The 15,255-nt window shown below is 35.2% G+C and overlaps 2 protein-coding genes across 2 annotated transcripts in view; both read right to left on the bottom strand.

Annotated features, from left to right (window-relative positions):
* Positions 1–1,536: 1,536 nt before the first annotated feature.
* Positions 1,537–2,848, bottom strand: mcl1b (MCL1 apoptosis regulator, BCL2 family member b). Its single transcript, NM_194394.2, is given in 3 exon segments — positions 1,537–1,857; positions 1,965–2,215; positions 2,406–2,848. Coding segments are annotated over 3 exon segments (687 nt in total). The 5' UTR covers positions 2,725–2,848; the 3' UTR covers positions 1,537–1,740.
* An 8,295-nt stretch (positions 2,849–11,143) lies between these two features.
* Positions 11,144–15,255, bottom strand: part of ensab (endosulfine alpha b) — a 28,722-nt gene continuing 24,610 nt past the window's right edge. The window contains exons 3-4 of the mRNA NM_001256731.1: positions 11,628–11,750; positions 11,144–11,453 (exon numbers count right to left, since the gene is read on the bottom strand). Of these exons, the coding sequence (NP_001243660.1) occupies positions 11,280–11,453; positions 11,628–11,750 (297 nt within the window). The 3' untranslated portion in view covers positions 11,144–11,279. The remainder of the gene's footprint in view (positions 11,454–11,627; positions 11,751–15,255) is intronic.

Below are 15,255 nucleotides of genomic sequence, written 5' to 3'. Positions count from 1 at the left end.
TTTAAAGGAAGGACCTGAACGCAGTGACGAACACTGAGGTCATTTTCTCAACGTCATGCTTCCTGCTACAGAACAGTCTACTTCAAATTCTAAAAAAATGAGGTATGATTATTACCCAGAATCAGTCATTTTAGTCACTAAAGAAATCTCTATTTGAGACAAACTAGATTATAATAGCAGGGCCTGAGGTTATTGATTACAGAAGTGCCTTATAAAATACTTTATTATGGGGGCTTGTATATTTATGTAATATTTAAAGGATAGTTCACCCAAAAATGAACATTTACTCACATTCAAGTGGTTCCAAAAGTTCTTTAAATTTCTTTTGAACACACAAAACAAGATAAAGCTGAAAACCTGGATATGGATGTCAATGGTTTCAGCTTTCTTCAAAATATCCTCTTGTGTTCAAGAAGAAACTTAAACAGGATTGGAACAAGGGTGAGTAAATGATGACAGAATGTTCAGTTTTGGGTGAACTATCCCTTTATTATTCTCAACATCCCCTGAGTAGCAAGTGATTTAGCAATGTGACCCAGCAACACAATGAACTCTTTGAAATCAGATACATGTATTTTCCTCTCCTTGAAAAGTATTCACATGTATTCACAGAGTTTCATTGTGCCAGCGAGTTTCACTCTGACAGCTGTCTGAATTTGTTCTGCAGCACAGTATTACTATCCAGAGACTGAAATGAGTGTATAAAAAAGGAAATGTTAAATCTTTGGCCTTTAACAGAACTAAGAGACTATTAAATCTATTGAAGCAAGACTTTGTTGATGTTATACATAATGAGCTGAATGAAGCACATTTGGGCTAACAGTTTACTATAATCTTTGTGACGAAACATGAAGGATATTTTAATTTATGAGAGAGAAAAAAATACAGTTATTAGCTTATCAGTTTAATTGGCAGTTTAGAGAACAGTAAATTCACAGAGAAAGCTCAGAGAGGAGAACATGCTCTCAAACTTCCCTAAATATTTCAATCAGTCAGACAAAAGTTTAAGCAGCCTTGTGTGGTTAATTACTATCACAGTGCTATCAAGTAGCACTCAAAACAGAACCACCATTAGCTTTTAGATAAAAGCTTTAAAGCTCATTCATCAGATAAAGCCAGCACCTGAAGTTATCTGTGCAATACATTGCATAAAATAATTCTAATATTTATATGAAAAGGGGTCAACGTAAATGCAGTTATAGTGTGGGTGCAACAGACATTTTTAGTTTTAATCAAATTTTGCATTATTTTTAAAGAACACTGGTGGATATGTATGTACAATTTCAAATGTGATTGTGATATGTAAACTGCACACACACACACACACACACACACACACACACACACACACACACACACACACACACACACACACACACACACACACACACACACACACACACACACACACACACACACACACACACACACACACACACAAAAAAAAAAAAAAAAAAAAAAAAAAAAAAAAAAACTGGCGTTGCAAGTGTTAATCCCTGGTAGGTGAACAATTCAGATGTGAACGGCTGGAAATGATTTAAAAATTTTACTTTTTAATACAAAAATAGCATTTAACTTCTCAAATAAAGGTTTAAACCAGTTTTTAAATACAGTGAGCACTTCGAAAAGGAAAAATGGTGAAAATGATCTCAAAAAAAAAAAAAAAAAACAATACAAAAATAGTTTGAAAGTTCTGAATCCATTCTTTGTTTTGTTAGTTTTTAGAAAGTCCATATGGATTCACCGTATCCAATAGGCAAGTGCTGCACTTAATGTAGCCACACCACCAATTGTTAGAAGTGTGTTTCTCACAGCTGCCTCTGTATCCGGGACATGAAAAAACTCCACAAAGCCATCCTAAAGGGAAGAACATGAATACATTAGTCAACTTTAGGATACAAACAATGAAAATAAATACACTAACTAAAAATAAAAGACCTGTAAAAGGGAATAAATAAACTCACCCATGCTTTGTTTCTGAGTATCCAGTCCCGCTGCTCTGTAAGTAGATAAGACGAGATCTCCTCCCCTACCAACCTCACATACTTGCTATGTCCTCTGTCATTCTGGTATTTGCACAGCATTGCCCCAAATGTCAGCAGGCTGGCAATACGACCCCAGTTTGTGGTGCCATCGCTAAAGAGCTCTGTTGCCACTTGCTTGATGAAACTTACATCTTCTCCTTTCTGCTCCAGATTCAGCCGTGCAATCATACCTGAAAGAGTCCAGAGAATCATAAACGACTATACGTGGCATAAAGTGGAGCAACCTGCCAGGCCAGGTGCGTGTATAGAGGGTGAGGCAGGTCATTTAAATAATGTTTAACTGGACTTATCAACCACTAAACATTATGAAAGAGTGAAAGGGAAACAGAGCGTTACTTGCAGAAAAGCAAAAGAAAATACCTTTGTAAGCGAGCTCGTGCTTCACCGCGAGATTGTCCACAACCCGCCTCATTGTTGACAGTACTTGTTTTCGTCCACTTTTAGAATGAGGGAGTCCTGTAAAGATTTTTAAGAAAGTGTCAATAATCTCCCGCGTGTCCATGTCAAGGGCGGTGGGGGGATAATCCCCCGTTTCGTCCGAAGGCGAGGACGGTACCGAGCCCTGGAGAGAGTCCACCGCAAACTGGTTATGCGCTTTCAGTTCTGGAATAACCAGTGGTTTGCTTTGTAATCCAGTGCATGGCCAAAAGCCGTTGTCGTTGTTTCTTCCAGCGAACATTTTCTGTTTTCAATTCCACATAAACGCCTTTAATCAAATCAATCGAAGATGAATTTGGGGTGAAACCGCTTCCTTTTAAAGTAAATATAAATATCCAAACAACTCTACATTTTTTCTTCTTCTCGAAAGATTCTATCCGTTGGGCGTCTTACTTTTAATGTTCTTTGAGAAGGCGTGGCTTGGAGGCTGACCTATCAGTGTTCTTGCACGTAAAAAGCGTCTCTCTCATACAGCGAGCGAGCTCAAGCGGCTCAAACCAGTGACACTGGAAATGTTTACATTCTCTTGGTCGAGGGGCATTGGATTTACATCTGCAGGAGCAATAATATTTAAAATAATATCATTTCTAGGAGTTCTGCAGGGATTAAGGATTATTCTGTTTCTGAACGCTCATGGATATTTACAAGTTCCGTGTCGTTTGTTTTGGTTTGAATTTTCGTTTATTGTAGAGAGAGCTCTCTCTAGTGACAAAGAACAGAACATGTTAAACCACTTAAAGTGATTCATCCACAAATGAAAATATTAAGGTCTCCCACCAACTAGTTCTGACCCTTTGTGGGATTTCTTTTTCTGTTAAACACTAAAACACATTTAAATAAAGCTGGAAACATGTTGACTTCCATAGTAAGAAAACTAATGCAATAAAAGTCGGTGGTTACATGTTCTCAGCTCTCTTTAAAATATCTACTTTTGTTGTTAGGAATAAGTGAAGGCCAAGTAAATAATGACAGAACTTTCAGTTTTGAAATAAATAAAAGCAAACAGTTAGAATCTAATCTGCAAGAAATGTGAGGATTTATAAAGTTACAAAATATTTTATTTATTTCATTATAATAATTTCTGACAAATAGTTGTCTGCTAAAAAACATATGGAAACAATTTTTATAATAAATATGTTTATTTAAATCTGAGTGTTTAAGATTGTATTGACTGGATTCATAAGTTACACCAGTTTCAATTTCCTTTCTTTTTGGTGCAGCAAAACATTTTATATTGACTTTTTGATGATGGCATAATGTACAAACAAAAAGATGTTCGCATGTGATTATTCAAGTCATTTACCTGCATTAACAGACACATACAACCTTAGATAAACAAGTGACATTATTTAATTATACAAATAAAAAGGTCCAACACAATTTATTTCTATTAATGTAATTTTTTATTTGAAGTTCAGACATAGGCTAGCTTCAATATTCTGTTTATGAACGCTCAGAGATGTTTACAAGATCTATGTCATGTGTTTGGGTTTAAAAGCGGAGCCCCCTATATTGACAGAAACTATATCTCCCCAAATTTCTACACCTTTTTGGGTTTCATTCTTCTGTTGAACACTAAAACACATTTTAATAAAGCTGGAAACCTGTAACTGTTGACTTCCATAGACGGAAAACCTCATTTAATAAAGGTTTTCAGTTTTCTTCAAAATATCTTCTTTGTGTTTTTCAGGTTGGGAACAAAAGAAGGGTCAGTAAATGATGACAGAATTTTAGTTTTAGGTGAACTATTCATTTAAAGCAGAACTAATCGAACATTAAATAAACAAACAAACAAATAAATAAATAAAAGCAAATAGTGAGGAATAATAAATTTTCAGAATCTAATCTTCAGTTTTACACACAAGACAAACTGTCAATGTGAACACTTAACACTGTTGTACAAGAGATTTTGTAAACATTTAAATGTTTTAATGTTGTGCCAATGCTTATCAAGGCAATTGTTATTTGAAATACATGTAAAACAGTAATATTGTTAAATAGTATTTAAAATTTTCTTCTTTGTTAGCACAATCAGCGTTCTTTTCTAAAGTCAAATATAAGCAATTTCCATGCACTTTCCAGGTGCATTTTTCTCATTTTTCAGCACTTTACAATTGTGGCAAATGACATTTACATCCACATATTCATCACATATCAGATGCTATTTGTTATAGTATTCAATATTGCAGTATTTACATACATCTATATTAATCACATCTAAATGATATTTACTCAATATTACAGTATAATTTTTGAAGGAAAAGATTTTCATGGAAGTCTTACCCTAACCCCAATATTGAAATGCTTTTATTCATTCATTCAAACATCATCTTTTATCTTAAATTTAAATTTATTTCATGCATTATTCACTCATGAAGCACTACTCTCCATGCACATATAATTAAATAACTGGCAGATGCCAGAGTTTACAATTTATGCAAAATGCTTATTTAATGTATTTAAATATTTAAACATCATTACCAATGTACTGTAGCAACATGATATTTAGAAAGAATCACACTTACATTTTCAAGCAGTTTTAAGCACTATAGTTGAAAACAAAGCACTTTTCAAACCTTGAAAACACTGAATTTAATGTCAATTTATAAAGATTTCCAGCACCAGTAAGAACATTGTAAGTGCATTTAATCATGTGATTCAAAACTGAGTTTTCAGCATTGTTACTCCAGTTTGCTGCTCAAAAAACATTTCTTCTGCTTAATATTTAGTGAAAACCATTATTTATTAATATTCAAACATGCCATTAAAATATTTAAATAATACCTTGACTGATTAAGAACTCGAATACGTCAAGATGTTACAAAATATGTTATTTCTTATTTGTTTCATTATAATCATAATGACAGATCATGCAATGCAACAAGTTATAATGCTGAAAATCCAGCTCTGAATCACAGGCATGAATTACATTTTAAAAGAAACATTCAAATGGAAAACAGTTAGTTGTCTGCTAGATAAACAAAACAAACATTTAACAAAACTTTAATATTAATAACGTTTCTATGAAAATCTTTAAACATGTTTCAATATGAGTGCTTATGATTGTACTGACTAAATGTAGAAGTTAAATCAGTTTCAATTTCCTTTCTTCTTGGTGCAACAAAACATTTAATATTTACTTTTTGATGATGCCATCACACACAACAACTAAAAGATGTCCATGTGTGTCCTTAAAGATGTGATTATTCAGCTCATTTACTTGCGTTAATAGACAAACACACAAAGCTTACATAAACAAGTGACGTTATCTAATCAGCAAAAATAAAAAGCACAACACAATTGATTTATTTTTTGCTATTAATGTAAAATTTTATTTGAAGTTCAGACATAGCTTCAATATTCATTTCAAACATCAATCTTTGCTTCTCGATTCCCCATCCTTACATGTGATGCAATTATAACTGTAAGAGACCAGATGATTCTGGAAACTTCTGCAAATTCATTGTCAAACACAAACTATTTCAAGCAAAACATCTGAAACAATAAATGTAAATATAGAAATGGGGCACAAAAATAAAATAATTCAACACCAAATGCTTCAGAAAATAAGCAAATCATTAATATATCATTTGTGTGTCCATATATAGAGATAGTTATAGCTGTTGGTTTAGAGTTAATATCTTACATGAGTGTCACATTAAAGTGGAAAGTATTCAGTTCATATCTCCATAAATGTAATCCATCTAATTAAAAAGCTTTCTTTAATTACAATAGTCTCCCATATTTACATTTCTCACTCTAGAACTGATGATATTCTCGTCAACGTGTTGCATTACAAAGCAAAGAGACACACAATAATAAACAAATAAAAGACAAACTTTGGGAATACGGGAAACAATACATTTTCTAACGACAACTCAGACAGATAATGCGAGACAAAATGCACAAATATGACACCAGATGCACAGTTCGACTATTTACAATTTGGCTGCAGCACAAAATAAGATTATCTCCTAGCATTGTGCAAGAACGCATTCCTCAAAGGAAACATTGTACATCCACGCATCCCCTCAAGTGACAAATACTAAGTGCAAGACCATCATTTTTCCCTGATGTATTGCCAACTGCCATCAGCACCTCAACCATGTATGAAAAAACACATTCAATCCCTTACACGCAATTCACCTTATAGTGAGACTTTTCATAGTGATAATACAGTATTTAGTCTTTTTAGTCAATATTTACATGCTTATTTTTGTTTTTGTTAATGTCACAAGGCTAAACATTTTATTTCAAATCTTCACGCATCATGTTTAGCGAGAATGTCGTTTTCGAAGGGGCGATTTGATTAGACTATGCAAATCCTGGATTGTAAAACTGGTGAGTGTAGGTTTGCTCTCTCTCACACCAAGACTCTGTAAGGAGTGTCCAAAGACTACAGCCTGGAATAAATGAGCTGTTGGTATTCATTACAAAGTTTCCATTGACTTGCAACAGCTTTGCGTAGACCTTTTCAAACTACAGAGGTTTATCGATTTGTGTCCTCTGGAGAAAGATACTTTGCTAAATATTTAGAAAAAAGTATCTCTTTTTAGTGTCATAGACAGAGCATATAATAATGCCCCAAGGTTACTTTTGCACTGTATAAATATTAACAGGTTCTGTATTTTGTGATTCACAAGTGTTTTCTTTTTATTAACGGTTGTGAATTGCATTATGGGAGTTTTATCTCTGCTCTGTCCACTTTTCATGTTAAAAATCCAACACTACAGTTTAACAAAACTACTTTTATTGACATTTTAGAGTTTTTTTAAGTTACATTTCATAGACAACCAAGTCTGTAAAAAATGAAAATGTACTGACAGCTTATTACCAGGTTTTGTACCATAATTTACGACACAATCCCAGACAATATATCAGTTTAAACTATTTAAAATGTCAATACATATACTTTTTCAAACGTTTCAAAATCAAAAGCTTTTGGAGGATAGATTAAGATCCCATAATGCAATTCAAAAGCATAAATAATAAGCAAAGAAAAAAACATGAATCACAATATACTGAAAATTGTCAATTTAAAATGTTTTATATTGGTTTGAAGTATGATAAAAGGCTGCTGATCAAAGCAATCTATGGGTAATATTTCCAATAATTTGTTGGTTTAAAGGGATAGTTCACTCAAATGATAATTGACTTACACTGCACTTGTTCCAATCTGCATGAACTTCTTTACTTGAAAGGTGTGTTTATAAGACTGTCATGACACCTTTGTAAACATGTTTTTGCATGCATAAGACAACTGTCTCTAAGTGTTTTAGTTCAGTCATGTCATTCTAAATGCAAAGGTGACATTGTTGGAGATGTCTTTGTTATGACAACATAACATTACCAAATACATTACAGCCATATCACCCTGCAGCCCCTGACCGGTTACTCACTGAAGCTAAGCGTGGAAGTGGAAGTGGTCTTAAGCCTGGTTTATACTTCTGCGTCAAGTGACCGGCGTAACTCACGGCGCATTTATGCTTCTGCGTGCTGTCTCTGTTGGTCTGCATTAACACTTCCGAAACGCTAGTGGGCAGTGAGGTGTAATTGTTCCTCTGTGTCGAGTTTCTTCGCCTCTGTTTTGCTTTCCTGAACACTTCCTGGATGTACAAGTGGCTCAAACTCGCTCATTTTGAGGCAGCAACCGGCGGACGTGCAGCAACTTTAACTATGAGGTAAACACAAAACAAAACTTTCCATCCGGAGCTCCTTCATGGGACTCCACACTTGTAAAAATCGCTACATTGGGTTCGCGCCATTCGCGTGGCTCTCGGTCCCGCCCAGACTCGTCAGCGCTACCAAGCCGACTAATCACAGAGCTAGCGCTACGCGTTGTTGCGACGTGTAGTTACATTTTTTGAGAGGTGCACGTCAGTGACGGCCACAGCGAAGGGCTATGCGTCAGCGCCGTAGCATACGCCGGTGTTTGACGCAGAAGTATAAATCAGCCTTTAGTGAGTCCTAATGCCCCAGAATAGTGAAGGGGACACCATACTGTCAGTGGGCGCCGTCTTCTGAATGACATGTTAAACCGAGGTCCTGACTCTCTGTGGTCATTAAAAACCCCATGGCACTTCTCGTAGAGTATAGGTGCAGCCCCGGTGTCCTGGCCAAATAATATTGTATGTGACGTATTGTGACATACCAAGAAAACATAATTTGTCCTAAATCTATTATAAACATCATGAATAAATTCTATTTGTGTCATGAATATTTTTCTGCTCACTTTTCAAATCAATTTTTTATAAAAAGTATCATTACTGTAATTTTTATAAGTGTTCATAGCATTATGTTGTCTTAGTAATGTCAAGTTGTCATGACAAAGAGAAAGACAAGTTATTGTTTCTCAAGTTGTCATAAAGCCATCTCAAACAATGATTATGTTGGACATGGGCATCATCAGTAATCAAATTATTTGCCTTAATCTGAGAAAGACATTAATATGATTAAGGTGTTTACATGAGTTGCTTTTTGATTGTTCGTCTCATGATCTCGTTTTACATGTTAGAGCACATAATTCGATTATTGTCATTGCATCATCACGCTATCCACATTTCTCTCAGAGTTTCATGTAATTTTGGGTGTTTCATTTTTAATTTGTCAACTTTGATTGCAGTTCGGCAGTTTCACTTTTATTTAGAAACATTTCATGCATGCCCTCCGTGACAAACGAGGTATTGGACGCGAGTATGAACTGCTGGAAGAATGTATTTTAATGGAATTTGATATCGCACAGCATATGGGGAAAAAAACTACGATGCAGGTGTCTATGGTCCTTCACTGACTTGGTAGGTGCAGAGAATAGTGTCAAACAGTTGTGCATGTATATAGACTACCCTGACGCAAAATACGACGAAAATCCTACGCAATAGTAATAGTTTAAGTTAAGGTATTTACATGTCTATACTGCACAATAATGCGACTGAAATCAGCATACTCCACATGTCTTAATTCAATTTCTGTTTAGTTAGATTATGACCTTGATAGGATTAATCAAAAGACTTTTAATCAGAGTATTGTCTTAATCGTAAAATCCGATTACTGGTGTGAATGTAAACATACTTACTGTGACTTTTGCATTTAAAATGATCAAACTGAGCAAGTGACACTTACACCCCATTCACACGAGGCGTCAGGGTAAACGCCTCTCATTCACTCTGAATGAGTGACGTCAGGCATTGCCAAACTGCATTGTGGATTCATCGGCGTTGCTTGCTGCAGAAGTTGGGAATTTCACAACTTTTTAAGCACCAACGGACACACCAGCCAATCATATCGCTTTATGTATATATACCAGCTCAGACAGCAGCCGATAGTGAACAAATTTTATTGGCTGACGCTGCTATGACGATCGCGTCAGGCCAAACTTTAGACACGCCCTCTGTCAAGCGTTGACACTGAAGCCCCCTGTGAATTGGCCGTTAATCACAGTTGTCATAAGCATAAAATCTGATTCATATTCATGCAGGTCTTGATTATTATAGTTTCATGAACAACCCCTTAAAGTAAAGTGTTACCGTTTCTTTCATAAGAAAAAGAAAGCCTGAAAAATGTTGATAGAAACAAAAATCTCCTACTGACTTCAATATTAGGAAAGAAACAGCTGTCTGTGTATTAACATTTTTCTAAATTTCTTCTTTTATATTTAACAAGAAACATGATTTCATGAGTAAACTATTTTAGGCAGAACTATCCCTTAAATATTGCACTTACTATTTAGTTCTGACAAGTATACAAATATTGAACCAGGTGCTGCTCTGTTCTGCAAATATCCTTTACCATTTCCTTAGAGTATACACGGATATGAATGATCAGATAGATTCATTTTGTAAACAGACGACATGATTGTGTCATCATTTTCTCAGATGAGATGATCAAAGGGGTTCTGTGCATCACATTACATAGGTGTTGGAGATCACAAAATAATCGCACATTAATCCCTTTAATGATAAATACACTGCCTTTAGTGTAGAAGAAAGCTGAATGTCTCCAGATGCCTGTAAGATTCAACACTTATAGCCACTACTTTTTGAAAACGATGCAAAATTTGACTTATACTGCCTGCTTTGACAAGATCCCTTTTTTAAAGATCGTGCCATATCTGTGCTATTATCAGTGGATTACAACATTCTGTTTACACACAAATGCTGTGATTACGATAATCTCGTCAGCCTGATTGAAACCGCTTGCTCAGATCCTACCATGGAAGGTGAACGCTGAGAATAGTAAAACAATCCAGTCGTAAGCAGCCGTTACAGAGAGGTAGAAGAGTGGATGGACTCTTTACCACTGTAGTGTTGACCACGTGTTTTCACTGACTCACGAAACATTCATTATTTTGTCGCTGTGATAATTTGAGGGCTGCCGTGCCGAAGTATATCTGGGGGCCAATAACTGTCAAGTATTATCTATGTATATATTTAGATTAAACAATGCCTTTTAAAACAGTTTTAGATCATTTTCTAATTATTTGACACTTTTAAAAGCTTGTCTTCATGGGTTTGTTCGTAAAATCACTGATGTACAGGGTACACAGAGTAAAGTGCATCATGCTCCACTGGGGCCTGGAGTACCAAGGGTTTCGTTTTTCCACTATCGTTTGTGGGACACTGAAGAGGGTAACAGAGCTGGGTTTGGTTAAACCTATTGAAAAAGATAGCGAAACTATACACGCAAATGAAAAAAAGAACTCAAAAATAACGGTAACCAGTCCTGGTGAAGCTGGTCTGGAGGGTCTGGGAAGGTTTTGGAAGTTTGGTAAGAGGGTTTCTTCAAAACCTGTGAGTTACGTTAGCCTGCTAGTTTACTTGTAACCAGTGAGGACTTTCTCTGGGGAAGGTCCTGTGGGGTAGGAATGTGATCACCGGTGACGATATTCTTGTCTGGACCGGCCGCAGCAGGCAACTGTTTGTTCTTCATCTTTGCCTTGGCCATATTGTAATCTCCTGAGTCAAAATACTTTTGCTGGTGAACAAAGAAAATACGATTTACTTCCTTTTAAGAAGTTACCTTATGAAATAATGCAAAGTGGGTTGTTTATTTAGGCCAACCCCTTGGAATTTTTATGTCTATATAAATCATGGTAATTTTAGCAGTAGTGGAAGTGAAAATGAAAAGAGTAAGCTGAATTTTACTTACCCCTTTCTGCAGGCGCTTCATCAGGAAATCAGATCCACCTGGCTTTTGACCCAAGTTGGGATACTTCGCTTTCAATTTGGCCTCTTCTGTCCGCACTGGGTTTGAGTTTGTGTCCTGGGATTCCTAAAAAACATTCATTTTGTATTAGACATCAGCAGTCTAAAAGTGTGCATACTAAAAATAAAAACTTACATTTAGACTACCATTCATATGTTCCGGTTCAGTTAGATCTTTTCAAGTTTAAAAAGAAGTCTTTTAGGGGATTTCTCACTAGAACTTTTTTGTTTGTTTCATTTAATGTCATTATTTGGTTTCTTTAGATAATAAAATCAGTGTTTTCCAATGTCAACTGCGCATCCTCAAATCCCACCTAAAAAGGGTGGTTTGGGGTATGGTTTGGAAATTTGTTTGTAATGTCAACACAATCATACTAAAACATAAAGATGAATTGCATAAGAATTGGTGAAAATGGGCATTTAAGAGCTTTCTTTGTTTTTTATTTGGGAATGTAAAAGTGTTTCCCGACACATTTGTTCAACTTAATATAAGCATTTATTAGTTTTTAAATATATGAGATACCGGCATGGGCCGGTATAACATTCTGACAGTATGATAATGTTGGATAAAAATATCACGGTTTCGCAGTATTGTAATTACTGCTCTAAAATAAATTCTTTTTAAATGTCTGGGTAAAAAACAAAAACTTTTTTTCTTTTTGAACACAATATATTTATTTTGAAAAAACATTTAAAATATTTTGGAACAGTAAACATGTCAGACTGAATGAATTACTGACTTCTGCTGTATTAAAAAAAAATCTGTTTTTTACAATTTAAAACAGCACTTTGTATATCTTTTCTGCTGGAGATACTGTTGTCCTAAAAAAAATTAAATAAATCAAAAAAAATTGTACACATATTTTAGGAACGGTATTGCAGAAAATGTTAACATTTTTAAACCTCGACTTTTCCAGATCACAATATACCTTAAAAACGTTATCGTCCCATGCCTAATATGAGATAATCTGGATGAGTTTATGCAAACTGTCCTAATCAAAAGCAGTTTACTTTCATTTAATTTTACTACTATATCCTTAAGGAAGATAAGATCAAAATCACTTTCATAATGATATCATTATTCCTGTAATTTCCTAAAAGGTGTGGTCTGGGCAAGGTGCAATATCAATGTTTAGATTTTCAATAAATCCCCAGGTGTTGTTTTTATATCCAACCACCCTATGACTTCATTATTTGATAGAAATCTTCAATTTCGATTTAAATGCCAGCTTAAAAAAACATTTGGAATTTTTTTCATGACGGGAATCTTTCAACATCTGATAAATGACCACTAGAAAACACCTTCACATTCCTGTCTTCTTGTGTATTGTTATGATTATTTTGAACAGAAAAACAGCCAACCAGCCTTCAGGTATTGCAATAAAACAGCAAAACGTAACAAGATATTGAAGGTTACAGAAAGGTAAATATTTGAGAACCTACATATTTCATTTCCTCATTTGATTGGTTGCCTTTTAAATGATCCTCTGGCTTTGCACTAAGCTGAAGAATCATGTGGTTGTGTAAAGACTGAAGCCTGCTTAACTGTAAGGAGCATAACAGCCTTTAGAATGGGCTAACGACACAGACTGCAGTATACATTGCTTAGTCTATTCTTCCATTAACATAACGACCGTTTATTTATTTATTTTTTTGCACATGACTTGACTGTGTGTCAACAAGGGGCAGTTCATTAATGCATGTTGTGCTGGCTAAATCTCATACATTTGCATGCAATTGTGTCAGAAAGCAGATTGCAGAAAAACAGGTTTGTAAAGACACAGTAACTAAATTCTACATGCTGCACCCTGAAGTGTCCGTGAGTCACAAACAATTCTTTGTTCAAAACAAAGGCAGAATCTAACCGGTATCCTGTATGGGTTTATTTAACACTATAGAGACCAAAGAGACTGTGTGCAGTTACTATTCCTCTTAATGCTTGATTAAAAGCTTTTGTTTATGAATATTAGCTTATAACATGCCGATCACATTTATGCATTTGTTGGGTCTGCGAAGTAACATATCATTTAAAAAAGATATTTGAAATGTTTATGCAGTAGGGCAACACAATATATTGTTTCAGCATCGATATCGCAATGTGATTATTTGCAATAGTCACATCACAGGATATGCAATGCTGAGTGAGTCTATGGCTGCGTCCCAAATGGCACACTATACACTATGCACTTATACACTATGCACTTATGCACTTACACACTCAACAGGATAGTATATGTATGTAGTGTCGTCCCAAATGGAACACTAATGTTTTTTTTACTAAGCGGAAATTCAAAATGTTTCCCTAATGACGTTTGACTGTCGCCAAATCAGTGAAATAAACAACTGAATTATCAAATAATACCTGCCGTGAGTATAAACACATTCACCAACTGGAGGCGCTATAATCGCTCTCGTAGGAGATTTTTGCTTTGAACATCCAAAATAAATAGTTATCCAATGTGTGCGCCCGATTGCTCCGCCCCTTCCGCTACGTAAGCAAACCTGCGGTCGTTGAGTGCATGAAGTGACCATCTTTACACACTTCATTTTAGCGGCTTAATTAAAGTGCACTTAATATTTTTAGAGTTTTCAGTGTGAACACACTACTTACACTATTTATACTACAAAATGGCGTAGAATAGTGCATAAGTATGCGATTTGGGACGCAGCTTATATGTTTTTGAGTTATAATTTTTATGTGTTTTCTGGCCTGTGACTGTGATTTTGAAAGCATTCACGGCTAAGAAATTGTACCATTGGTAACTTTTACAATGATTCATTTTATTGAATAATTTATATTATTTAATTACTATACCTAACATTTAAACATTCTGTATTTCAAATGTATCTTTTATAAAATTTTATTTATCTATGCTTCTCTATAAAATCATCTCAACCAATCTAAAATGCTTAACTTTTTTCAAATGAAATGGCAATCATATCACAATATACATCGCAGAATAATAAAAAATTGCAATGTTGTATTTTTCCAATATCGTGCAGCCCTATCATGCAGCCAACAAGTGTAAAAAAAACTATTAGATATGGGTTTGATTTCAGTCTTTTTTATATTTGTCACTAAAACATTTGTATTTATTAGTTAGGCTGGCTTGTGTAGCAAGCCAGACTACTGTTATCCTATTAAACTTATTATTAGGCTGGCTTGTGTAGCAAGCCAGACTACTGTTATCCTATTAAACTTATTATTAATTTTATTATTCTTCTTCTGAGACTAAAAATTAAACTCTATCTCGTCCTAGGCCTTTCAAGCTATGACCATCAAACTCGGGTCAGACCTCCGAACTATTCTGACTCGAGTTGCTATATCTTTTCCGACTGATCCGACTTTCGGTTTTCCGAAAAACGTCCCGGGACCGTCTGAAAAATCCCATAGACGTAACATTGGACCAAACTTTGTGACCTCATAACTCCGCATCAGAATGTCACACAGACTTCTAACTGGGCTCATTTAACTCAGACTATCAAACTGCCAATGACTGACCCCCTTTAAACTTTCTGGCCACGCCCTAGCAACCACTTTTGGACCCTAGAAACCGTCCCATAGACTTCCA

Source organism: Danio rerio, chromosome 16 (assembly GCF_049306965.1).
Source record: "Danio rerio strain Tuebingen ecotype United States chromosome 16, GRCz12tu, whole genome shotgun sequence".
NCBI lineage: Eukaryota > Metazoa > Chordata > Actinopteri > Cypriniformes > Danionidae > Danio > Danio rerio.
Note: the sequence above shows the minus strand (reverse complement) of the source record. Positions and strands in the feature narration are given on the sequence as shown.